We start from the raw sequence: 27344 nt of genomic DNA, 5'->3' as shown, positions 1-27344 counted from the left end.
TCCATTACCATTAGAAGAGTCTGACATGTTGCGTGTGCCAATTATAAAGATGGAAAAGTGACACAGAGAGAAATATAAGAAAGCCTAACAAAGCTGGGATGCTGTGTGATCTAGTCGCACAATCGGTGTATCCTCAATACTGGCTTTGTTACATAAAGCTCACTCTTTGACCATTTTCCTATACAGGGACACTCTGTGCTGTTAATTTAAAGCCTTTTCCTGATTACTCACACATCGAGAACGTTCTGTTATCCAGGCAAAACAACTCATTAAGCCACTCAGGTAGCTTAATGTATTTTGTGATTCTTGCAAGGCTTATTTTATTTTCTTGCACACACTTTGATTAATGTCTTACTTTATTGCTTGGCTCTAGTTATACAAGCTATGCATGACCAGAGAGATCAATTCAAACAGCCTGAGGCTTTTCTCCGGATAATTGGTCTCACTTCCTTGTTTTAATCTATTTACAAACAAGCACTGGACAGAAGATAACGCCATACAAATCAGAAAACAACCTTTTGCTGTCTACAGTATACGTCCTTCTCCTATTGTGGACCACACTATCATTGTACCACACCAAGGAACAAAAAGGAGGAAGCAGATGAGCTAAGCAGAAGCAGCGGTTGAGCCACATTGGTGATGTCATTAATGAGAGATGCCTGAGCAGCTACAGTCTGACAGACAAACTTCCAGCAAGGTCCTGCCGTGTCTTGCCTCAGCATGAGGTGCGCGCTTTTAGCAAAACAAACACATAACTCTCTGTCCTTACCTGGAAGCTGCTCTGGATAGGTGTGTCAGCCAAATCTGTAATAAGTATTCTGACTTGTTGCCTTTTCCTTTTTTTCAAGGATATAAAAACAGTATGAAGGGTTCGAACATAACCATTTATGTTCACAAGTACTGTTCAGTTTTGGGACTTCACTTTTAAAGGTTGTGCACAACACTGCAGCGCTTACAGGATTACCAAATACATTCCTGGGTGACACACCAACAGTTTAAGCTTTCGGATTTGTGTCTGCAGCACACGAGTACACAACACATTTTGGTGTTAGTGGTGAGAGTTTAAATTAAAAAAAACAAGTGCACAACAACTTTTTGTAGGGAATGATTATGAAATGTAATTACTGACAAGATCCAAAACTATCTCAGTACCCACCCCAACCTGCCACCAAACACAAGCAAAGGTAGGAGTTCAGACTAGGGCTGCCACAAACGATTATTTTGATAGTCGACTAGTCACCGATTAATTTTGCGATTAGTCGACTAATCAGATCGTGCATCCATTGGATGTAAAACGTACAGCTTATTGCACCAGCATGCATCTGCTCTTATATAACTATCATTAGCTTACAGCTTTAAGTGTTTAAGGTATGTTCTAACTAAAAATAAGGACAAGATAGTAGTTTATTAAATTTTAATGAAATTTGCAGATTGTTTTGGTGAAGTTTAATAAACTCCTTGCTATCTAAAATATAACAGGACACCGGAGTATATTCTCGAGCATCTCACACTTCTGATAATCAGTTGTCTGCGTGACGTTTATTCAGCTGTATAAAAACTAGAACTTTAATCTCAGCCTAACCGATTTACTCAGGAACAAATAAAATACTAAAAAAAAAAAAGCCAAACAATAACATTTTTAAGTCATCTAAGTGACTTATATATGTTTAACCTGAGTAGCGAAAGACGGCGGTGGGTTTGAAAACGATTTGCTGGGAGTCCGGTGTTCTCACGGGCTCTAGTGAGCCTTGCCCCCGGCTAGCTATTGTGCTAGTGGGTAACAGACATCTCCGAAAACGCGAAAACGTAGGAGCGCTTTTAAAAATATGTGGTGTTTTGATAAACTGAGCAGATATTTGAGGTTTACACAGTTACATTCTCGCCTGAAAATATGTTAAATGTTTACTTTGTGACCCAGAAAGAATAATAAGAGTAATATTAAAACTAACTAGCTGCCGCCATTGTTGGAAACTGAGCTGGGCCGCGCTATGAATTCTGGGACAGAGCTACTTCTTCTTCTTCTTCGGGGTTTAACGGCAGCTGGCATCCTTGTACATGCAGTGCTGCCATCTTCTGTTTCAGTCCGTTATTACACTCTTAAATCCTACTACTTATTCCTGCGTCTTTTGTGATCTTACAAAACTTCAAACGACGCGTCGACTATTAAATCAGTCGTCGACGATTTTGATAGTCGACTTAATCGTGACTAGTCGACTAATCGTGGCAGCCCTAGTTCAGACTTGCAATCCTTGGCTACTTCTTACTCCCAGGTTTCCAGCTTTTTTTTTTTTTTTTTTGCTCTCCAGTTGCATCTAAATGCAGCTAAATACCATCAACCGCATTTCTTCTCCTTGAATATATGGCATACAGATACAAGTTAAGTACTGGATCCAGTTGAATCCCCCGCTTAAAAAAAACAAACAAACAAAACAAAAAAGACAAATTTATCCTATAACTAATTTCAAGATTAATTTTTAAAAGATTCTCAATACTGCTGGCTGAAATGCAACCCCAAACCATTACAGAGCCTACATGGTGTTTTACAGATAGCAACAGATACTCACTATTGTACATCTCTTCTGACCACCTCAGTACACACTGGCAACAATTCAAACCAAATGTTCAAATTTATATTCATGACGCCAGAAAACTTGTTCCTACTGATTTTCAGTCCAGCTTTTGAGTCATCTGGCATACCTCAGGCTTTTCTCCCTGTGTCTCTTCCTTAAGGATGCCTTCTTGACAGCCTCCATTCCTCTGAGACCATTTCTGATGAGACTGATGCATCTCTCAGGGACTGTGCCAGGTTTCTGCTGCTCTCCTATATCTCAATGACATGACTTTCAGATACTCTTCATCTGCTGTATATAGTTTTGTAAGCGTTGCCGCTTCTTCTTTTGTCCTGCCCTTATCCATTTTCCTCAAATTTTTAAAGAGAGACTGTACACCACGCTGAGATCAGCACATAATTCGGACTGAAAATGAGTGAAAAAGCAGCCAATGTTCAAATAAAAACTGACACACCTTCAGAAAGTCTGGAGAGCTACTTGTCAAGGCCACTATAAAAACTGCAATAAAGTCTGAGTCTTTGGAAGTAAAATATAGAGATGAGAGCCGAATCAAGACCTACGCACAGTACTAGATTTCTTTCAACTACATTTTTGCTTGAATCACTCAAATAAATAACTTAATCAGCAGGGGAAATGAAAAAAATACCCCAAAATTACACTACAACCAACTGCAAACCTAGTTACTGCGGCAGCAATCCATCACAATTAATAAATGATTTGTTTTTAAAATGTATTTGTCCCTTTACTTATTCAGACTCAAAGATACTTGTTATATATCATTTTGAGTATTTTGTGTTCCTCTCTCTTGAAACAGAGCTTCTTTTCCTCCTTTGACTGTCACTCACTCACACAGGAATCTAGACACCATGTTTCTCACTCTCTGCTTTCTACTGCCTACTTGCTTTTAATCATTCTGGCATGAGAGTGAAGTCTGCTATCTGTCCACTAACAGCAGACTCTCTTTGCTTTGCACCCCCCCTCCAGCTTTCACTGCTCGACTCTGAAACACTTCAACCAACAGATACATTTAGTCCTTGCCAATGGCTCTCCTCCTCCGACTTCTTTTGTGTCTCTCTGTGACAACAGATACTGAATAGCCACTTCTTTACTGTCCTTGTTAAGATTTTATCTTACTGTATTTCTACCCACAACCTGAGTTTCATTTTCTCTGCATTTGGTAATCGATAACCTGTTTAACTGCACGGCAAGGTGATGTTATCGCCCTCTTCTACATCAGGTAGTCACTGCCTTGTAAAATGCACTTCACATGACTAGGAAGCAGAGATTCTTGTGTAATTTGGCAAATGACCCCAGAACTCTTAGACAAACAGCTAAAGCTATATTTATAGTTTTTATACGTTTAATGCAGAAATCCAGTAAACAGCTTTCTAGAAATATAGCTCAATTGAAATTTGGTGAATGAAAAGTCAAATTCATTTGTATGTCATCATGCTTTTAAATCTATTCTCATATAACCTTTTGGTGAGTACTCCTCTACAGCTTCCTTCCTCTTCCATACTTCTCGTAGCATGCTAACACATCTGTTTTGGAGGTTTGAAGCAAAGCTGACAGAAGTTTTGCTTGTGAGGCTGCAGCCCTTGCTAAAGGCACACAGCACACATTATCTCTCACAGTGGAACGTTTACATGAAGCCGATCTCAGACAGGAAGGCAGTTGGACGGCCTCAGGCAGTGACCCACAGACTCGGCCTCTCACAGAGGAACAAAACTGAAAAAGTTTGATGTCCGACACCATACAACAATTAAAAAGAAGTACTGTAGTAATGGCCTCAAAAAAGGAGGAAGTTACACAAGAAAGACAGCAAAAGAGAAGCTGCAGGTCGGCACAGTAAACAAAACAAACCTGTTGGTGTTTTTCAGAAAGAGAAAATAAACTTCAAACATCAGAATATAACATGAACCAGGACAAAATTGTGGGTAAGCTCCTGAGGAATATTGTAAAAATGTGTTTTTTTTCCACAAAGAGGCCCCTATAAGAAACTCTTAAAACAATAATCAACAATAATCACAGCGGTGCAATTTAAAACCATGATGAATGTATATAACTATATTAATTAATTATACTCCAAAGGAAAGTATCTATTTTTAACCCAACAATATGTATTCTAAAACAAAAATCATTTCAATTTGTTTTCAATTCAGGTTTATTTATTTAGCACCGAATTGCAACAACAGTTGCCTGTAGACTCTTTATACTGTATGGTAAAGATCCTACAATAAAACAGCGAAAACTAAGGAAACCCACAAAATCAGATGACCTCCTTTGGCAACAGTGGAAAGAAAAAAACTCCCATTTAACAGGAAGAAACATCCAGCAGAATCAGACTCAGGAAGGGGCAGCCATCTGCCATAACTGGGGGTGAGAGGAGGGGGAAAAAAAACAACCAAAAAACATTTTGTTGATAATTTCACTTTAAACACAGACTGAGCCTAAACAGACGTTTAACTTGAATGATTCAAACTAGAAATGCTGTCAAAAAACATTACAATTTAAGGAGAAATGCCCCTAAAAACTCACTAACGCACCAGCAAGACACATGAAAATGAACAACAGAGATGACGAGGCAGCTGAAAGTCCCACTTCTCTGCTTCCCATGATCATGTGCTCGAGTCTTGTGCCTCGTGGAGCTCTGCCAAGTTCAAAGTTCAATGTATAACCAAGAAACGAGAAGCGTCGCTAACGGAAAGTGAAGCGCAATGAGGAGAAAGAGGGCAATTTTATATGGTTGAAAATGGTTAACCACAAGCTTCCAACATATTGACATCACTTCAACAGACTGAAAAACTACTTCAGCACAAAAGACAACCCCTGACAATGAGCTCATTCAATAGTAACAACAAGCCCACAATGTAAGGACTTGTTTAAACGCAGTGCAGAGTGAACTCTTGACTGAGAATAAATTAAGTCAGTAAAGATCCCCGACACCTTCAATGTTTTCATCTTAGAAGAATGAATGTCTGTAGCGTGGAAATGTTAGGGCTGACAGAGTGACTGAAGAGGCAAACAGACACTGAATTGACGTGGTTAGATACAGACTCCCAGACAAACAGGCAAAAAGCAGTCTGACAGTTCACAAGGACATGTTATTTATATAACGACTCGAAGGTGCCTCCAGTTTACTAGCTTGTTTTTGCTACAGAGCATGGAGTGTGTCACATGAAAAGAGCAGCCAAGTCGCATAAAATGAGGGAGGAAAAGGCAGGTGGCCAAAAAGGAAAAGGGGACTCTAAAGGCTCTCCTGGACAGTTTAGATAATCATTAACTTCAATCACTTCCGATTTTTTTTTTTTTTTTATTTGGTCAAAAAATAAAAGGCTGCGTGCGGTACTTTCCAAGCTGAGTCAGAAATCAGCTGTTTTACCAGAGAAGGTTAAATTTAAGCTCTGTAAAAAACTGGGTTCAAAATAACCTGATAATACTTGTTAGCAGTTCCACCTGAAGAATAATTTTAATCAAAACTCAACAAATAATGAGTTACTATCATGGTAAAAGATTCCCACTTCTACTGATATCAAAATCAACCTTTTTCCCACCAGCTATTTTGACATGAAGTACTAGGTAAAACACAGCTGTTATTTTCTGCTTTGGTTCAGAGCTTTAATTCATGTGATCAGTAACAGGGACAGCAGTCTGAGCTCCCTCTCCCCTGTTCTCAACCCAGCTGAGAGATTAATCTTTCCATTGTGCCTTGAGACCTCCTCCCCATAGGATATGCTGGAAAACCTCACATTGGAGGCACCCAGGAAAAATCCTGATCACATGCGTTACCTCAACTGGACATTTTCGATGCCTTTCCTGAATGATAGTTCCTCGCCCTACTTCTAAGGTTGAGCCAAAACACTCTTCGGAGGAAGCTCATTTCCACCGCTTGTATGCATGATCTTACTCTTTCAGTCACTCCCGAAGGCATGGGAATATCAATCAACTAGTGAAGTGACAGTGTCAGCATCACTCCTCCGCATACTCCTCCGCTTGAGGCAAAAACTGATTCCCAACCTGAAGTGGGCACTCCACTATTTTCTCTCTGAGAACAATCACCCCAGACTTTGGGGTGATTGTTCTCATCTCAGCTTCTTAACACTTGCCTGCAAATGCCACAGTACAAATGGAACGTCATGGCTCAATGAAGCAAACAGAACCACATCATCAGCAAAAAGCAGACACAAGATCATGAGACCAACGAATCCCACAACCTACCATAACATGCAAAAAAAAAAGGCTGCTGTGACAAAGGTTCTGTAAAATGTCCCTGATATTTTACAGCACAAAGGTTGAGCTTCACTTCAGTATGAGCTTTTGAGCTTGCATGCAATCAAAGCAGTTTCAAAAGAGACAGACTGCCGACGTAATAGCTCATGACAGACTTTATGACTAATATGCCATACAAGACGTGCCTCCTGTTCCAGGACTACAGCACTGGCAGGAGCACAATGGATCTGGAGGTGATATCGCCATGAGTCACTCACACGCTCACATACACCTACATTTGGCTTGAGTTGGCAGCAGCAAAGCAGACTGGATTTTCACATATTCGGCTCTTTAAAGGGTCTGACAATTAGTAACCTACAATTTACAGAAGCTCTGACATCATCTAGGAAAGGAAAAACCCTGTTTTATTACTGGAGTGCTTAAGCACAGTTATGGTTTATGCTAAACAATACTGTGAGTGAGGACGGGAGAAGCAACGTTCCCAGTGTTCCACAGTGATCTTTCTCTAAACTTGTAAGGAGAATGACGATTCACTTACAAATTATTTATTAGATCCATTATGTAAATTAGAAGGAAAAAAGTGTCAAAGCCCCATCAAATTTCTGAAGAGTAAAAGGTGAGGTGGTCATGCCTTAATTCTTGGCACTCTGCAGGGAATAAAGTAAATACATTACTGACAGTGCATGTGACATTCAAACTCAACTTATTTTCACTCACAAACACATCTATAGATGGCCTCACACGCATGAAAGCACCATAGTAGAGGTGAAATTTTGATCTGACAACTTTAGAGGAAGTTTCAAAAGTAGACATATTTATCTACTGTAAATACACATTACACTTTCCAGCTTCAATCAAACTTCTGTGAACTGCATGAGCCTGAATGACCACCCAAAGCTAACATTTTACACCCGAACCAATGGTAGGGTCACAATGAACTGACCGGTAGCATCCAGTTGACAGGATGAAGTACAGTAGTCACTACAACGCAAAGCACATTTGGAATAAAGACGAGCCTGTACATCAAGGTTGTAGCGAAATTATTTGGTGTTAAACACATTAACTGCTACACAAAACATTACTAGACATGTAACAACTATTCTGCTGGCGTCGTTTTAAAAGGCTAAGGCCACCACAGACGAAAGCTAACAACAGGTTGCGAAAATTTAGCTAATGTAAAAGCTTACTCAACGTTAGCTAACTGTCCACTTTAGCATGACACACAAAGTAAAACAACGCCTTCAAACTCCACTCACATCTCTCGGCTCTTGTTTGTTGTTGAACAGGCTGAATCGCTGGAATCGCGCTTTCATCCCATCCGCCATAAACTTGACACTAACTAAATCTGAATTGTTACTTCTCCGTAACTCGTCCCTGCCAGCGCGAAGCGCTTCAATATCATTTCATTGGAAAGTTGATTTTTCTCCCAGAAGCCGAGGTGGATCTGCTGTTCGTTCGCCGTTAGGTTCGCAAGCGTAAGCTCATTCAGCTTCCGGTACACACTTTCGCAATAAAACAGTTCCAGCGTTCAACGTGTAAATCCCTTACTCTTTAACGAAATTTCTGTTTTATTTTGAAAGCAAACAGAGTAAATTCCGTTGTTTCCCTTCACCGCACACTGCGTCTGATTTGTCGTAGCCAAATCCTCCTCCGCGTATTGAGAAAATGGACACAGTTCCTGTCCCGGAGCAGTCAAAGTTTCGGCGGCAGAAATTAGGGTGGATTTCCCATCACCGTTAAAAGAATGCAGATCTGTTTTTTTTTTGTCGGCATGACGTTATATAAACAACATTTCCACCCAGGAATGCACAGCGTTTGGGGATTGCCACTGAAGGAGAATTTGGGATGAAAAGCACACTTGTGGCGCAAAAGTTTCAAGTCTTCATTAACGTCAAAGTCAACATTTGACACAGTTTTGTCACGCCAACACACCAACGTTAGATGATACTGAAGTTTGCTAGAGCACCACAATGCATTTTAAACTAGTTACTTTTCACAGCACATGCCTAGAAAAGTGGATCTATTCTTTAGTAACTACCATACATTAAAGGAAAAATAGGTTTAGTAACTTTGCTAATGAACACAAAGGCACTCAGAGAGCACATTCTCCTCCACGGTCTTATTTAGTCATTTTGATGCAAGTGATCTGGAGCTGCAACAAAATGTAATAATATCTCCCTGTGCTTCATCTCTCAACCAAGATACAAGAAACAAATTAAACCTGACAAACAAAACAAACCTTCGTCTCTGCTCTCGACTCGCCAGATGAATCACAGATTGCACAGGGACACCAGTTACAGTGAAGAGAAGCTGGCTTGTAAAACGTAAATTTACAGCTGAAATCACACAAAAGCACAGCAACAAATACTAAGTCATGCAAACAGATTTTCACACCGAAACACTGATTTTTAGACACCTCTGTGGTGACACCCAGTGGTTACTTTCTTATTTACTAGTTCAGCAGAAAGGGGAAGCCCCACCGACCTCCTGAGATCATTTCTCTCCCTTGATAGAGAATAGGAAGTTTATGTTTCTTGCTGAGGTACTTAAATTTAGTGCTGGTGGTTCTTTTTCCCATAATGTCTCATTTTTAACCACAAAGAGGTCCCATGTCCCTCCAAACATGCACGCACATTTACAAAACACACAAGGGAAACTGCAAAGCACAGTGGCACCTGTAACAGAGTGTTACTCCTGAAATAGTAATGACAACCATCTAAAAACACACTTACCTTAAATGTCTATAACATTAGTGGTCTAAAAAAGTGGATGTGTATATTCAACTGCACTGTTAAGCAACTCTACAGTTTTTCAGTTGCAGATATGGAGATACAATATAATAGCTTCTTTTGCGATAACAGTATGACATGGCACAACATGGAGCAGAGAGCTGCATTTCCTGTCCGGAGGCAGTTAAATTATAACCGTGTAATCAGCCAAGAGGAACCACTAATGCAGCAACAAGAACAAATCCTTCATGGTGGTACATTCTTTGTCCCCTGCAGTGAACAGGAACTCCTGTTTTCTCTGACTCTGAATATGTGCTTAAAGAAAAAAATACAGATATTTTTTCTGATTCAAAAGTTTTACTTGGCATAGTTCTCATAAAGAAAGCCAGAAAGCCATGAACCAACCCTGATCTGGCATGTTCAGGTGCACATTTCATATCACAACAGTCCAAACTGAAATGCCCCATTTGAGAAATGTGTCAAATTGTGTGAAACTGCTGTTACTGCGCTCTCAACTTCACCACTTGAAAGTGACAATAACCCCAGAAGCAAAGAGCGATATTGTGTGTGTTTGTGGCTGACACAGCTCAGACAGCAGGTTGAACAGAGACTCTTGACAACTGTGTCATTTTCTCAGTCGATCTATGCCTGTTGCAGAGATACTTTTTTTCCAGCTCCTTCTTCCACCATCAGACTGTGAGATGCTTTGGATGAAACACAGTTTGTGACTGGGCATGCTCCTCTCATACCTGTCTGATTTTCTCAAATCTTTTAACACATTTACATTGTAATTTCCACAGCATATCCAGCTCCTGTCTATCCTCACAGGTGAAAAGAAAACACAAGGCTGGATGCCCTTATCCAAAGCCGGTCAATTCCTCTGGAATCAGAATATCAGGATTTGTGCTGAGGCTTATGAATCCAGGTCTCATTCCCATTAAATGTATTGCACCTAATTTAGATGAGATTAGATTAATTGCTGTCCTCAAATCTCCCTCTCCTGTATTCTCCCCATTTCCTCTCCTCTGCCCTATTTTCAGTGTGCTGACATTCATCTGTCCTGGTGCCTCTCTCTTCCCCTGGCTGTCTGTGCCTTGTTCCAGATGATCTGGATCCTCCACAAAATTTAGAAACTTATCTTGTCTCATTCCTGCCCAGCTATCCCAGCTGTCATAGGGCGAGAGGCAGGGTGAAGTCTGTGATGTAAGGTTATGTAAAATTAATTTGACTCAAAATCTGATGATTTTTGTGCTTTTGGTGGTGAGGGTTCATTCTAGATTCCCATCTTGCTGTAAAGTATGCATTTTTTTTCTGCTTAATAAAAACTTTGACAACATTTAAAACACTAAAGAAAAGACTGTATTATCTCACTATTTAAAGCCCCGCAGCACTGCATAGAGATGCCACTTATAATTAGAATGTATGTAACTGCGAGAGAAGCCTGACAGGTGGTCAGCCTGACATCATCATGGTCACATGTTCGAAAAGGTAACGAAAACAACAAGCGCTCACTCTGCTGCAAACATAACATCATAACAGGATCTGTGCGACAGGAAGTGATCTCTATGGTAACGTTGTTTCACATCCTGGACGTTTCATGTAAAATATGCTCATTTTCTCTTGATCAACAAAACAGACAGTCGTATCCAGGCATGTCTGCAGCCGCTGTGCAAATGCTGAAGAACTCATGTGTGCATTTAAGACAGATAAACACTCAGTGATATTTACATTACCCCACACAGTAAATGATGGCTGTAGGCATAACTGAAGCGTGCAGGTATTTCTCTTGCGGTGCACATGTGACATTTTGTATTTTGACTTCTCTGACTCATCACGTTTCACATCGAGTACCCTTCATTGTCTCCATCTTCCTAATCTGGCCAACTCTTTTAAGTCTCTGGCATGCTGGGCATGGCATGCTATCGAATGTCTCGGGCCTGATCTAACACCAGCTGCAACTTCACTGTGAACACACAGGCTTTTGGCCATGCATGTCATGTGGAGGAAAGGTAAAAGGACTAGAGGTCAGGGGTATGTTGGTCCACTGTTAGTGGATCAAATGCACGTCTGTGTTTGCTTGTGTTGCTGAATGGAATAAAAGCACGGAGCATGTGGGCCGCAAGCGAGCCAAAGCCAGATCCAGTTTCTCTCTGTGGGCTGTCATAATAAATACTAATGCGGTCACACCGAATGCTCAGGCAGCTTTTTGTCATTTGTGCAAACATAAGGAAGAGGTCATCACACGGCTGGTGATCCCCAGTTCTCGTGTCATTCTCATCTGTACCTTGGTGCTCCAGATTATCTGACATGCTGTGTTTCCATATACTTTTACTAGCTGAGCTTGTGTTTATATGTTTGTGGTTTGTGGTTGACATATGCTGTTGCTTGTCGTGAGAAAACTCCCTTTGACTTTTTTGGACTTCTAATTTGGCTCATGTGCATTTATTTACCATAGCTCTGAAACTGTTCTGTGTTATTGTGAAACATGTTTTGTTTTGTAACTTTGCATACATGTGTAGCTTATTTCTACAGCCTCAAACGCTCTACCCGATTGTTGATTGAAGTAATTAAATCCAAGAACACATGCACACACACTTATACATACCTTAGTTCTGTACTGGCACTGGAAGACATAGCAGGCACAAGTCGGCGTGCCTCTCACCAGGCAGGCAAAGCTACTGGGCTCCTGGCTGTTGTGAATTAGCTTGGTCACATGGTGAGGAAGACATTCAAACAGAACTGTGTGTGTCAGAGGGTCCCATACAAGGCTCTCTCCCAGCGTGGACACACATCGTACCCTTGATGCTGACACACACAGAAAAACTGTCTGACTGCGTGAAGTGGGACCCAGCTGTCTACCTCCAGACCCCCCAGCTTGCACCTCATCACCTTGCTCCCTCTCACCGGGCTGGGACCTGCTGATTTCAGCCACCACCCAGGGTAGCATAGCCATGGTGGTCAGATGGTGGACTTTCCGAAAACCAATCATGGTCAGTTTGTATCGTACTTCGTCCTCCTCTCCTTCCGCCTCCATCTTTGCCCCCCATGATGCAGTCCTCTCCCTCCCGAGCTTCTGAAGACACTGCGTGGCAGAGGTCAGATGTGAAAGTGAAGGACATGAGCGGTAGTTTGGAGTTAGATTATGACGGGGTTTGTCAGAGCTCCCTGGTCTAAGAGCTTCACTCCTTCTTGGCTTCACTTCAAAGTAGAGACCCTCCATGATGTCTGTGACCTGAGGCAGCTGCTTGCCTCCACTTCACCTACAAAATATCAGTTAGAGATCAGGGATCAGAGCCAGTAAACAGCTGAAAGGACAGCCGCAGGCATTTGCAATCTAGCTTGATCTTATGAGATTTCAAATGAACACAAATGTGCTACACAAACATTTACTTTGCAAATTAGAACTTAATCTTGTAGCTTGATGTTTGCTCGACTTTGCTTTTAGTGTAGAATGAGGCCAGTTTCCCCAGGACACTATGAATCACCTGATTTGTGTGTGTGTGGGGGACTCAGTGGTACATTCTCAAGGACACAAAAACAAATGATGGTAATCCTTCAAATATCATATTTGACCGGTTAGTTGTCACAGAGGGGAAAGGGACCCCCTCACTTCCAGCTAATCCTACAGCTATACGTAACCGCTCACCTGTGTTTGCACATTACGTTTTTCATTTGAAATCCGTGAGAAATTACACAACAGCGTCAGAACCTTAATATTAGGACACGAGTACAAGGTTAAGTGAAAATACATTGTCCGTTTAACCAAAACGATCACGTTAAAGTCCCGAAAAAGCAAAAGTCAAACGTTTTCATACCTGCCTTAATATAAATAAATCGTTAACTTTATCAGCGGTGCTACGTTCAAGATCTGTATGCTGCTCGAGAGCATCACGCGGAAGTGAAAGCTATTTTTTATACAAGAAGCGGGCGGCAAACAACGGATCGTAACGGGGTTTTGGTCATTTTACGCACGTAGCCGTTTATTTTTACGCACGGGGGTTGTGCGGAGAGCAAACCGCGCACAAATATTGTTTACCCCGAGATTCCCAACGCGCACAACGTCCCGTTTTAATCAGTTTAACATTTTCATCTTCTCCTCCTTCCTTACCTGTCCCGGTCACGCCTGTCTGTCGTGGCTAGCGGCAGAACCACCACCGAGAGAAATCTTATAGCGCAAGAGTAACTGCCTACAGACAGAGGAACGAGAGAGAGCCCTTTACACAGCTCGAGCCGTCTTCAGCTCGAGTTAAATATAGATGACAGACCAAATCCTACCGTCCTCCTCGCCTCTGTACTCAGATGGGGCATGACAAGTGCATGCTGAGTGTGCGCGCTGGCGAAGGATGCAGGGGCGACAACTATGCGCGTCGTGGAACTCACAAAACAGATCGATAGTGTGTCCCCTCGTTTTTTGTTACTTCACATGTACCGTCAGAAATCTTTATTTAGTAAAGTTGTATTTTTCAGCATGAAGAATACCGGAACACGCACATTATTTGTAGTCCATCAAATGAATTAAAACGGAAAATAAGTTAAAATAAAAAAAAAATTAAAAAAAAAATAAAAACCGAAAAAAACCTCTTTGACTTCTAACATTTTATTATACAGTATGAAGAAACAAGGAGTCGGTGTCTCCACTTGATGGCGCTATAAACTTTTAATGTTCTCATTTACACGCTCCTCTAATTCTTGACATTAGCAGCAAAGCAAATGATGCTAAAGCACACTGTGGAATGCATGTCATCAAAACAGGAAATACAGAAAGCATAATAGTGTGAAAACAGGAATGGCTGTGGGTGTAAGATGGTTGGATTTGTGCGCTTTAAGATCTCCGGCATTGAGGTAAACTGAATTTTAAAAAACAAAAACATGAGGCTGTGAAACATTTTGACTACTGAAAATATAACAACACATGACCCTTGAGATCATTTTAAAATGACTAATTATCATCAACAACAACAACATGATTTCTCCAAATTGTAAACAAGTCACATGGTTAACTTGTCACTAACATGTTTATGAATTGATGTAAAGTCAGAATTAAAAAGAATCTCGTCTGGAGAATTCAGACAACATGTGGCATGCTGGTCAGCGATATTAAGCCCAGCTTGTCCTGCTTGCTGTTACAGACCCATCTGCGCTACTGTGGCTTTGGCTGCAACTTATTCTTATCTGGCTCGAAAAAGTTCTCAATGATGGCATCAACCAAGTCATCCAGTTCCTTCTTCAGGTGAGGCACATCACTGTTAGAGACAAAAAAAAAAATGTTGACATTTATAAGGGATTACTAGATCCTTCAGGATTTGGGCTGATATCAGACAAAAGAAGATATATAAAGCCATTCTGCAGGCTGCAGAAAAATTTAACAGTTCTATAGTTTGCTTATACTAGCTTTGCCTCTAAAGTAACCTACCTGTTACCAGGAGGAGCACAGAGTTCAGTGTAGTATTTGATTTTTGGTTCTGTGCCGCTGGTCCTCATGGTGGCCACACCCCCATTAGAGAAGGTAAAGGTGATCATCTGACTGGAGCTAGATGTGGGAAGAACCTGAGAAAGGAGAGGAAGGAGTGTTAGATGGACAGAGGGAGAGACACACTGAAATAAATAAAACTGGAAAGACGAGCAAAATTAAAAACACAAAACTTCTGTTTTAAAAGAAAACTCTTACACAATTATAATGTGTAATTAAGAGGTTTGTTATGCTCTCAGTGTATGAACTACAGGTGTGAAGTTTGTGCCCTTACAGCTTTTTTATCGGGTTGGTTGCTATCGTAGCCGGTGGTCAGGTCTCGCACAGCGTCGATGGCAAAACGACCACATTCGGTGGGATACGAGTCTTTTGTGCCACCATAGTTGCGCAGACGCTCAAACAGACTGCGGATCACTTCCTGGTCATGGCAGATAAAGTAAGAGTTCTTGCTGATGTGGTAGCCATACCTGATGATAAGAAATAATCAAAGACAGAGCTAGAGCCTGCAGTTTCAGGTTATTCAAAGTTTAAGGTGAAATGTACACAAGTGTGTGCATCTTACTCTTCATAGATTGTAGTGAGCTGCTGAGAAAGACTGATTTTTTTAGTCGCCAGGAAGGAAATCATCTCTCCTGCTATGGCTGCAGCGCTCACTCCATCCTTGTCCAATACAGAGGGACTACACATATACCCTGCAACACACACACACAGTTCACTTAGACTATATAAGCCTCCAGCTGCTGTAGTCAGCTGCCACTTCTTTTAGTAGCAGTGTATCCAAAGGCATGAGATTCCAATTATAGTATCATAATCTTATTATATAGGAATGCTGGAAACTATGCTGTTATGTTGTATGTGTGTGTTGGACTTACTAACAATCGTATTAACCCCAAACAACTTTCATTTTTAACTCAGCCTTTGTGTTTGACTGTCAGCACGGCTCAAACCTTTTAATAATCAAGACTGAGATCACATCACATGAATCTGATGTTTTTACATGTTTAATTTTGATGACTCATATTTTCATTAACCAAATTACCAAGATTGCGCTACGTTGTGTGATTAGATTCACTTGTAAAGCACAACTGGTTTTTTTCCAGATAAATATTTCAGTATCAGTACATGCAAGTATACTTCAGGACGGCACAAAGAAAGTGAAGCATTTCTATTCACAGTAATGATGCAACCTTTGGTCACAGTTTTCAATGGTGTTTAGTTCAGGGGACTGTGAGAGCTCTGCATCATCTTGCACCTCTTGAATTAGTCCACTGTGAAGTCTGAGGTGAGTTTGTGATACTTTTCTTGTCAGAGATGAAATGGTGTGACCTTTGCTTCCAGAATTATTCGCTGATATTAAACTGGATCTATTGTTCCCTCTCCCACTGAAATACTTTCAGCTTTGCAAGTGGAAACAACTACAGCCAAAAAGCTCATCCACTTCCATAAAGGTCATATTTGTTTAGTTCTCAGTGCACTGCTGGTGACTCATTCTGAAGGTCTTTTGCAGTTAAACAGGGGTTGTCCTTGGTCTTCTTAGCAAACCTACAAGCAATTCTCCCTTTTTTGGTCTTACAGATCTCAACCTCCTCTGTTCCTGTTAACTGCCACTTCTATATTAAACTATGAAATGAGGAACCAGCTTTCTTTACTTTCATAGACACAGGTAGCTGTTTAGAGAACCCGTGGCTGCTGACAGCTGCCACAGCAGAAGAAGTTTGTGGATAAAGGTCTCTGAAGCCGAAAGGCCCAAAAGAAGTTAAAAATTAACTTCATGTCTTTCAGCGATCAGCTCACACACCTCTCACTTAACTGTTCACAGTAACTTTACTTTTCCATGTCACTGTGCACTTTATATATCTAGTTTAGTTCACCAACAGGTGACTATACATTTCAGTTTCATTACTGCCATCACTTTAAGGCTATTTTTTTAATCCTCAAGCAAGTTTTTGAAAGGTTTAGATTTAGGTTGAGTTTAAACTTTAGTTTAGATCTTGTGAGCTCCCAAAAACTCAAACAGAAAAATGTTGTTGTCATCAACTGATCCCACACAAATTTATGTTACTTGAATACTTTTAGGCAGTTAAAATTAACTCAGCTTGTGACACTGTGGAGATCATTGTGTGCATTAGCCACAAAGCATGAATCAGGACTGGTCTCGGTTTGAAAACAGTCATTCGTGTGTGTGCTGCGTGTGATAATACCTATGGCCTCTTCAAAGGCAAACAGCACGGTCTTGTCCTGGTCCAAAAGGTCTCTGGCTCTGTTACCCATCCACTTGAACCCTGTTAATGTTTCCTGTCCAAACATTGTGTAAGAAATTTGGTTAACAGTAACCACGGAGAATGGTTTGAAACATTCAATCTGAAACACGTGTGGTGGTGAAACCTAAAACAGTATTGTTAAATAGTCTCATAGTGCATTTTTTTTTATCTCAGTTTCTTTTAAATACGATTAGTAGCAGGAATTCCATACAAGCACTCCTCTCCAGTTAGGCCCATCTTACAGAATCTTTTGATGCATGGGGAAATTTAACTGATCAGATCTTATTTTAAAAACAACTTTGTTACCTCAAAGTGGAAGCCCTCCTTCAGGGCAATGGCGCGCAGTATTTTGGATGAGACTGTGCTCGACAGCATGTAGAGGTTTTTCAAAGCAGCAGCGTCGGAGTTTTGCTCCCTCCAGCAGCGAAATATCCACCAGCCAAGCAATGCTCCCAGCTCATTACCACTGAACACACGCCACCGTCCACTAACACAGACACAGACAGAGGTTATGGAAGTGAAGGCAAGCTAGCATACCTTATGCAGAGGGTCATCGATCTGTGATCATCAAAGCATTCTGTAATATGTTTAAACTGTTACATTAAAAATAGCTCCTTCTAAAATCTGACGACAGCAACACGTCTCCAACAGTTTAGGATGGGGAGCAACAGAAGGCTGTAAAAGCAAGTGGCACTAAAAAAAATAAATAAATATGCAGCAGGTCAGTCACATAAGTTGGTATAAAAAGACCTTAGAGAGGGCAGAGTTTTGTACAAGTAAAGATGGACAAAGATTCACCAAATTGCAAAAAGCTGCATTTACAAACTGTGAGAATCTTCCTCAATGAAACAACTGTGAAGACTTTTAACATCTTCTCATCTGCAACACATAATGTCATCAAAAGATTATGAGAATCTGGAAAAATCTCTATGTGCGCGTGAAAAAGGCCAAAAGTCAATATTGGATGCCTGTCATCTTCAGTGGGTCTCAGGCAGAACTGCATTAAAAACATGCATGAATCTGTCATGGAAATTACTGCATGGGCTCAGAAACACTTCTGTTCACCTCGCCATCTACACAAATTCAGGTTAAAGCTTAATCAGGAGAAGTTACATATGAAGATGATCCAGAAAGGCTGATCCACGGTCAGATTAATAGAAGTTTTAAATTATTTCTGGAAAAAAAATGGACATTTTGTTCTCTAGCCTAAAGAGGAAAGGGACCATCTGGCATGTTATCAGCAGTCAGTTCAAAAGGCTGCATCTGTGAATTGGTGCCTTGCACATCTGGAAAGGCATGATCAATGCTAAAAGGTATATACAGGTTTTAGAGCAGCACATGCTCTTATCTAGACATCTTTTCCAGGGAAGGCCTTGCATATTTCAGCAAGATGATGCCAAACTACACACTGCATTTATTACAAGAGCCTGGGTGCAGAGTGGTCTGACCATTCACCAACTGAAAAGATGAAATCATCATCATGTAAAACAATGACAAAGAAGACCCAGAACTGAGCAGCTGGAGGTCCTGAGTAGCTCTAAAATTTGTGGGTCACCATAATTTTTATTTATTCAACCCTAATAAACCTACCCAATGAGTTTGTGTCAAACTCTGCTGCAAACACTATTAAAGCTGTATATGCACACAAACACACCTCTCCTGCTTCTCAGCAATGGCCAGTCGATCTGCATCAGGGTCATTCGCCAGCACCACAGAGGCCCCCTCCTTCTCTGCCAGTGCAAATGACAATGTCTGCAAGAACAACCAATCGCTCGTTACACAATCAACCAAAACCAGTCATCTACTACAGTCAGCTGTATATGTTTTAGGCCAGTGAAACATTTGTTGTAGTTTTGCCTCTGTACACCACCACAGAAGATTTGAATCAAAGAATCCAGATATGATTGAAGTGTTTTCACCTTTAATTTAAGGAATTTAACAAATGTATTGTATTAACTGTTTAGAAATTACGGCCATTTTTAGACATAGACACGTTACTGGCAAGCAGTTTCACTGCTAGGTGAGGCCTTCTCCTTTAGTCTATGACAAATAGAGGCAGAAAAAAGATCTGGAGTTACTTTCGAGGGTTAAACTTTCATTTTGGTTTCTGTTCACTTAAATCTCAATACAAGAAAAATAAGTGCATGATTACAAAATTATTTCCTTAGTTAAGAAAAACAACCTCACAAAATGTCAAGAATACTCTCAAAGAGGAAGGTGTGTCATCGTCAAACAAAGAGAAACAGGCGCAGGATGAACTCTTAAGTGTACAGGGCTATACTGTCATTCCTAAACAGTAATGCGATACTTTTGTAAAAACCCTTGAATCGAGACTCCCCGTCTGTACTTCAATCACATTTTGATGATCTGATTTAAAATCCACCATGATCGTGAACATTAAAACTGTGTCACTGTCCAAAAACCTACGGACACAACTGTACATATGATTGGGTGTGACAAATGTTGACTACGCACCAGGACTCCCTCTCCCTCTTCAGGATTAGGATACTTAACGGTGGGAAATTCGGGGTCTGGATCCTTCTGTTCCTCCACTGCATACGGAGGACGAAGATCGAAAGCCTTGAATGCTGACTGGACGAACGTGTGACCAACACCGTGCACAGATGTATGCACAATTTTCACCTCTGACTTCTTGTTTATTTCCCTGCAAAAAAAGTCAAAACATGATTTATGAATATCCACAGGTTTCTACCTCGAAGCATTATGTGCTTGTACTTGTACGGCCTACATGGCAGCTTATGCATTTAAAACATTACACAGTAGAATCGCTAACATGTTTTAAATGGTACATGCTGCTCAACAAGTTGTGTATCTATGCAGCACCTGTGATGGCAGTGTTTCTGTATGGCTTTGAAGTATTCTGTGTTAATATCCTGATAGGGGTCTTTGAGCAAAGTGCTCTTCAGAGCCTCCTCCGTGTTCCACGACTCAGGCCAAGGCTCCAGGTTTTCCACAATGGCTTTAGATATACCTTTGTCATGAGGAGTCACAATCTGGGCACCGTTCTCCCAGTACACCTAGGACAAAACCAGAAAAAACTAAATATGTCTGAAATTTATGGGAAAGAAATGAAATTGGAACTTTTTAATTTATAAATTAGCAGAGATTATAAATAAATCTATCAGTAAGCTATTGATGTATTTAAGGAAGAAAGACAAGGCAATGATGAGGTCTTACCTTGTAGCCATTGTCTTGTTTGGGGTTGTGAGAGGCCGTCACCATGATACCAGCACACAGACCCAGGTGGGAAACTGTGAAAGGCTACAATGAGAATGAGAGAAAGACAATAGTACCTCATATATTATAAATATTTTAAGAACACCATGCAGAAGCAAAAAAAACCCCAAAAACCAAAGAGTTAAGAAATACGAAGAAAGCCTATTTGAAAATGTTACTAATAAAACAATGTTATAGTTGGTTACTAAGAGAGAATGGATTCATTTCTACTGAGAGCCAAACGGTTCAAATGTTTTCTGCTATAACGCCATCATGGAGGTAATTACTCGTGATCAAGGTGCACTTAAGGAAAATGTCAATCTAATTTTTTTTTAATTACTTTGGGAGAACATCAGGTGAATTTGAGCAGCTCAATGACATTTTCCCTCATTTTCCTTTTTGTCTGAAGACTCACACCAAAACTGTGCTACACAAAGATTTTCTTTCCCAAAAAACTGCAGTGAAAGATAAAATCAGGATGAAAAATTGAGAACGAGGAATACGCTTTTATGAAATTCTGGGGCTATGCTTATAAACGTGTTATAATGGAAAAACATCAGCAGCATAAACCTGATGTGACATTCACAGATTGATAAATATCACTGCCATCAGCAAATGACATTTTTAAGCTGAGGGGCTGACATCAGTAGAAAAAGGTAGATATTGGCTAATGCTAATATTTGGTTGATTTATCAATGAATGCCTACTGAGAACGGGCCTAAACCACTGCTGTGTGTTTGCATGCTGGCCTTTGGGCAAATCCTGCAGAGATATGGTCTACATTTTCACTAAAGCTGAATGACTCTGGATCTTTCCTGTAGTCTAACTAGGCTCATACCCAGGGCTAATCTTTGAATCTGACATCTTTTGATTCACAGTGTCTAAAATGTCATGGAGTCCTGTTTCATTCAGCTTAGACAGACACCTAAAATTCACTCATTCTTATCTCAGCATGACTTAACAAGGTCCTGCTTTTATTTCTTCCAGAGTTTACTACTTCCACCAGCGTAACATAAACAGGCTACTATTAAATGAAAATGCAGCTGCTAGGCTTCTAACACGTAGCTGAAGGAGAGGGTGCATTACAGCAGCCTTTGCAGCTCTTCACTGACGACTTCATAGCTTTAGAAGTGATTGAAACATTTTATGCTTGTTTCTTAAGCCATACAGAATTCCCTGACTGAACATCTGAGGTAGGCAGTCTTTAAAATCTTCTCTTAAAAGTTATTTTTATCTGCTGGCTTTTTAAAATCACTTGTTGAAACCTGTTGTTCTATGTATTTTATTTTTTTCACGTGTTGGACTAGCACTTTATGGCTTGGCTTTGGAAAGTGCTATATAAAAACAAGATAAATATTGCGTGCTGTTCTCCCTATTACACAAGGAAAATAAGTAATGCAACAGGAAAACTGAGCAAAAACTGAATAAAATAAGTGGATAAATAGATATATCGAATAATCACCTGGAAATACAAATAAGACTTAAGTGTGTTGGATTATAATATTATTTTATGCCATGTTAGACCCCTAATTAAAGATTGTGAATTATTATGTAGTTTTAGTTTGCATTATTCTCCTGAATTAGAAGGTGATAACTATTACATTTGTTAAACTGATTTGCATTACATTAGACTGCTGATTTATTGTGAATGAATGATATTGTTTTATGATGCATTATACTGCTGAGTTAGAAGAAATACTGTTCGCAGAAAGTCATCGCCTTATTTGTCTGATTAGAAAAGAACAGAACATACTGGAGAGGTTTTCTGCCCCATCTCAGCAGGAGCAGATAAACAGGGAGCCAAGGTCGTAGCTTAGGCGCTGTGTGAGAGAAAGAATGTGAATGTTTAGGCTTTTATGATTAGGTGGGGGCCACTAGAGGCTATAAGAGTTTGATCAAGGCTCCACCATTTTGAGATCTGATGCTGTCTGCTGTATGGTGTCCATCTCCCACGCGTGTGTTCAATAAATCATCGTTTGACTCAACCTGGCCGGACCAGTGTTGTTATTTTTGGTTTTTCCCTCTTGTATCCATCCCCAATATTTGAATCCGTGACAAGTGGTATTGATGTCTAAAGACTAAATTGCTAATCACAGATCCTCTTTCTTCAAACTGAACATAATCTGATGACTGCTACATGTGTTATGCAACATGCTCCACTGTACACTGAAGGAAAGTGAGAGGATTTTTTTAAATTGGACTTTGCCCTGAAGCATCTGCCCCACTGTCATACACGTCACTAGCAAAATATTTAACAAAGTAAGAGTAAAGCACCTTTCACAAATGTGAAAATTAAACGATTAAACTGCGACCAAACAGTGTTGAGACCAGTTTCTTTTTTGTAACACATTACAATTCACACTCTCATTACACACACACTCGTTTTTGACCTGCTCACTTGTAACATAACCACAAGCAATAAAATTTGCTTTTATTTTTTTGACTGTGTTGAATACGTGTTGCAACATCCCAAAAAAAAAACAAAAAAAAACAGAGTGATGAAAACACAGGAAACCAAGTGATTACCACAAAGGGCGTGGGGGTGATGTCAGAGAAGAGGTGGACAGGGACTCCTCGGCTGATGAATACAGCCGCAGCCAAGCTGGCGAAACGCTTGCTGCTGCCCCCGCTGGGAGGGTGGGCGCGAGCGTCGTACCCAATCACCACCCCTCGCTCTTTGAGGTTCCCAATACTCTGCTCCAGGTAGCAACAGAAACCCTGTCAGGGAGGAAACGATTGGAAGATACAAGAGAAAGGTCTTGAGAATGGTTGATTATAACTTTAAATAAATATATATACACAGCACCTCTCACAAAAAAGGCACAAACTATTGATGGGTTTTAACCCGGATTATAACAATTTCAATCATGTAATGAATCAGATAAAAATCACAAAATAATAATTACAGAACATGAAGTTGGATATATATTCAGAACAATATCAATAAAAGCAATCATCATAAAACTATGAGCTAGCTTTTATACAAATCAGTGATTTGAAGGACTGCTTGTATGTATAGTTTCACGATCCTGCAGTGTCAGATCTTCAGTGCAAAAAGAGCAATCTCCATTATTCTAGAGCCAGAAAAGCCCTAAAGGCAAGCTCTGGCTCACACGCAGGCAGCAACTCAGGAATAAACTATGAAGTGCTATAAAGCAATCTATACGATCTTAAATTCAGCTATAAAATAAAGTGTGAACCAGGTTGTTGGGGGTTTTAGGTGACAATAAAATACTTAGCATTCCTCAACTTCTTCACAAAACAAAGACTAAAAATCAAAAACGGAAACATTCAACTTTCCATGCGACTTGAAACATATTGAGCTGCAGTATTGACCCACCTGTGTGGTCTGAATAATAGTGAGGTCATTCATACAGGATATGCCAGGCCCCATGGCTGCCCTCAGACCTGCTGTGCCAAACTCCATCCTGGAGGAGAAACACTTCTTCAGAGCTTCCATGTTTCCCTCTTTCACCATATCCTGCACCATGGATTTCGTTTTGGGGTTCTGGGGAAGGGAAATGTTTTATTATCCACAAATTAATAAACAAATAAACGAACACAATTAAAGATTTAAAATCTTGTCTACAGTGTTGTCACTTGATGATAAATTTAGCATTAAAAACCCAACACAAAAGCTTCTATAGACAACAGGAAAGTTTAGAGGGTAAGAATCACTCTGCTTAGGAATTACTACGAGAACGTCCAGACAGGACGGCACTTCTGACCACGTGGACCCCTGAGGAAGCTGCTGTAACACAATTATCTCAAGACTAATGAATCTGGGGTCTTTTTCCAGTGTGACCTAATTTGTGACATCCCATATGTCTTTAAGGCCAAGAATGACTGTGTTTGTGTAGGTCTGATAGTCGGGTAGTAGCCGGGTGAGTTTGGTTATACATTTGTGTTGTAAGTTGTTAAGACCATGTGACTGGTTCTGTTTCAGTAATGGTAGTAATGACCAACATACCAGAATGTATGACCAGCAGCTGACTGGGTTATTATAAAATCTGAGTCATATTCTGTTGGACTGATTTATAATTTCAAATTATTTTCCACTAAATAATTCTGTTATTTTGTAGTATTTATAAAAATAATGATGTGGATATTAAAAATAAATATAATATTAGGAATAACTGATGCTTGCAGACAGGAGGAGGAAGAGTCTCCTGCAAAATTTGGACAAACGTTTGTGCACCAAACAGAGGGTTATGGATTTATAATCATTAAAATGAAAAGGACTCAGTAACAACAGACACTTGAGTACAAGCACAAGTTGACTTCTGGTTTTAAAGAAAGCAAACCTGCAGTGATGAATGTTTGTGGATATGTAACCCAAGTGGAAACTTCTCTGTGTAAGATCAGAGAAGTCTAAGAGCAGAGCCCTGGGGAACACCACCGGTCACTCACAAGTAGATGACTGGCTTCATAAAGTAGGGTCAGTTCAGTTTACCATGAAATCCACAACTGGTGTAATTTTACACGTAAGACAGGAGGAGAAGTAGAGAAAAAACTACCTGTAATTGTTAAAACCTTGCAGATCAGTATTAATTCTGTAGGGTGAAATGTCAAAAGGGGTCTATGATGACTTTAATTTAGCTCTCGTGTTCTTGGAAGTAAAATAGCTTCAAACTAATTTAGTAGGGGAGGGCAGGTCAGTGTTTGTGGAGTGGAGTGGTCACGAGTTACGCAACCCGGAGACCGACTTCTTCTATTTTTGTGTGAACAAGGGCTTCTTTGACTTGATTTGTTGGTTGGATGTAAAATAGTTGACAAAGATTATTTAAGAAAAAAAAAAGAGTTTGAATTATGACGGGTTCTAGCTAAAATGCTTAAGGGTCTTTCTCATCTCAAAGCATCAAATTTCTACAATATTTTCTGTTCGTCCACATCTGACGTCCCTGAAAAGTTTATGGTTTAAAATTTGGGCATATGTAATGATTGCTGTGAAATTATTAGAATTTAATTTACATTAAACTCCAGAATTTTGCGTCATTTGGATTAGAGGATCTACTTATATTTTTGCTTTTGTAGAAAAACTTGTCATATTTGCTCCATCCAGATTAAAGTTGAATGAAAACAGCATTTTTTCATGTTGACAAAGTTTTATTTGGCATTTTTGTAAAATACGTCTATGTCCCATTCAGAAAGTTCTCTTTTTTGCAGTGTGTTTTCTTTTCCAATTATTACTGTGTTCAAATGTTGGACTTTATAATTCGGGTTACTTTCTTTGTTTATTTATTTATTCTTTAACCAGTCATAATCAGACATTTTTTGATCCATCTCATCCTGGTTCGTTTTAAGGTGAGAATGTGAAAAATTTCAGGCTTTTATCTTTAATAGTTTCTGATTCATGCTCAAACATGGCCTCAGATTGCGCAATGTGAAAAAAAAATATGGTGGAAATGAATCAAGAGATAACTTCCAAAACTATACATCTTGAAAAGTAAACGACATATGAAGTTGAAATTTCACACTGATCATTATATGTGTCCAAATATTAGATAGAATATATCTAAGACACATGAGATTCTGCTTTCAAATGAAAGATCAGATGTATATTCTGTTATGCTTATCCAGACTATCATCTAATTCTCACAGAAAAAGAAGAATCCAGTTCTTCTTTGCGCTTCTTGGTTTAGGCATAATAATCATGTATTTAGTAATTCATTGGTAGATACTTGATTTGGAGTAATTCGTGGGAAATGGGCACTTCTTTAACATAAAATACAGATCCATTAAAACCCAAGTCAATATAACTTATATCAACTTATTATAGTAAACAAGTAGCAGATTTTTTGCAACTTTAAATGAAAATCTAAATTGAGCACTATCACAAAAAGTTCATTGATCCATGCTTAAATGAAAGGACCAGTCAAGGATACCAATAAACTCACAAAGTTACTAACTGGAATCTTCATGTATCTTCGTAATCGCCCGAGAATAAATAAAATCGCTCGTACAAAGATAACCCTGAATGTGTTTGATGACTACAGCAAAGCTGAAGCACTCTGAGCTAGCACGCTAGCTGTCAGCTCACCTTGTCGTACTGCAGCCACTGCTGGACAGACTGGTCCAGCTGGGCGTCACCGGTTGAGGACGCACCATTCTCCATTTCTCTTCTTGACCAGAGTCAACAATCTGTCCAGCTCAGTGTCTATGCTCATAGAAGATCAACGCGCTCCTCCAGTAACTTTATCTGGCTGAAAAAAGTGAAGACAGCACTGAAGATGTTAGCACCACTGCCTGCTGCTGGGGGCGGAGCGACGTTCTGCGTCACGAGTTTCCTGCGTGTTGCATTCAGAAGCTGTCGTAACTGTGGTTAATAACAAGCGCGAGGCCTTCATGGACTATTTTAACCAATGACTGTAGAAAACAGTTATACAGTCATCGATTTTAACCAGAGGAAATTAATTGAAAGATTGTTTCAAAACTGTTACAGATAGCGTAATCTTTGTTTTCCTAGAGGAAAAAAAAACCCCATAATTACACAACTACAGCAGTCACTGGAATCACAGTACCAGTATTTAAAGTAATGTGCAAAAGTCTTAAGCCACTCTCATTTATTTACATTTTTACAATTTAAATGGGAAGTAGATAATCCTTTACTACATTCAGTGACTGTCATGCAGAAAAATGAAGCTGCTGCCAATCAGATGCTTTCCAGATGATCTTGCATGGTGGATGAAAAGCTGAAGGGACTTCTCTGTGTTCACAATTCCATTCATTTTGACAAGTTCCCCAACACCACTGGCTGAAATGTAGCCCCAAATGAAGACAGAGCCTCCAAGGTGTTTTACAGATGTCTGTAGACATTCACTGTTTCAACTCTCTCCTGATTGCCTAC

The 27344-nt window shown here is 40.0% G+C and overlaps 2 protein-coding genes across 2 annotated transcripts in view; both read right to left on the bottom strand.

The window, feature by feature from the left end:
* tbc1d1 (TBC1 (tre-2/USP6, BUB2, cdc16) domain family, member 1) overlaps positions 1-14065 on the bottom strand; it is a 47367-nt gene extending 33302 nt beyond the window's left edge. The window contains exons 1-2 of the mRNA XM_085162681.1: positions 13638-14065; positions 12135-12789 (exon numbers count right to left, since the gene is read on the bottom strand). Coding sequence (XP_085018807.1) covers positions 12135-12749 — 615 coding nt within the window. The 5' untranslated portion in view covers positions 12750-12789; positions 13638-14065. The remainder of the gene's footprint in view (positions 1-12134; positions 12790-13637) is intronic.
* Positions 14066-14167: 102 nt separating this feature from the next.
* Positions 14168-26857, bottom strand: pgm2 (phosphoglucomutase 2). The gene is made up of 13 exons (XM_085162682.1): positions 26538-26857; positions 23838-24005; positions 23024-23215; positions 20459-20542; positions 20105-20298; positions 19736-19925; positions 18915-19012; positions 17567-17747; positions 17201-17294; positions 15562-15691; positions 15274-15466; positions 14943-15076; positions 14168-14772 (listed from the first exon to the last, which is right to left on the bottom strand). The coding sequence occupies exons 1-13, from the start codon at positions 26610-26612 to the stop codon at positions 14670-14672; spliced, it is 1836 nt and encodes a 611-aa protein (XP_085018808.1). The 5' UTR covers positions 26613-26857; the 3' UTR covers positions 14168-14669.
* Between the last annotated feature and the right edge of the window lie 487 nt (positions 26858-27344).

The sequence above is a fragment of the Neolamprologus multifasciatus genome, chromosome 6, assembly GCF_963576455.1.
Source record: "Neolamprologus multifasciatus chromosome 6, fNeoMul1.2, whole genome shotgun sequence".
NCBI lineage: Eukaryota > Metazoa > Chordata > Actinopteri > Cichliformes > Cichlidae > Neolamprologus > Neolamprologus multifasciatus.
Note: the sequence above shows the minus strand (reverse complement) of the source record. Positions and strands in the feature narration are given on the sequence as shown.

Coding starts and splice junctions, on each gene's coding strand:
- pgm2 (XM_085162682.1), bottom strand. CDS start 26,612: ATGGAGAATGGTGCGTCCTCAACCGGTGACGCCCAGCTGGACCAGTCT. Junction 20,543..23,023: donor TCACCCCCACGCCCTTTGTG/GTAATCACTTGG, acceptor TTCTCATTGTAG/CCTTTCACAGTTTCCCACCT. Junction 14,773..14,942: donor TGTGCTCCTCCTGGTAACAG/GTAGGTTACTTT, acceptor TGTCTCTAACAG/TGATGTGCCTCACCTGAAGA.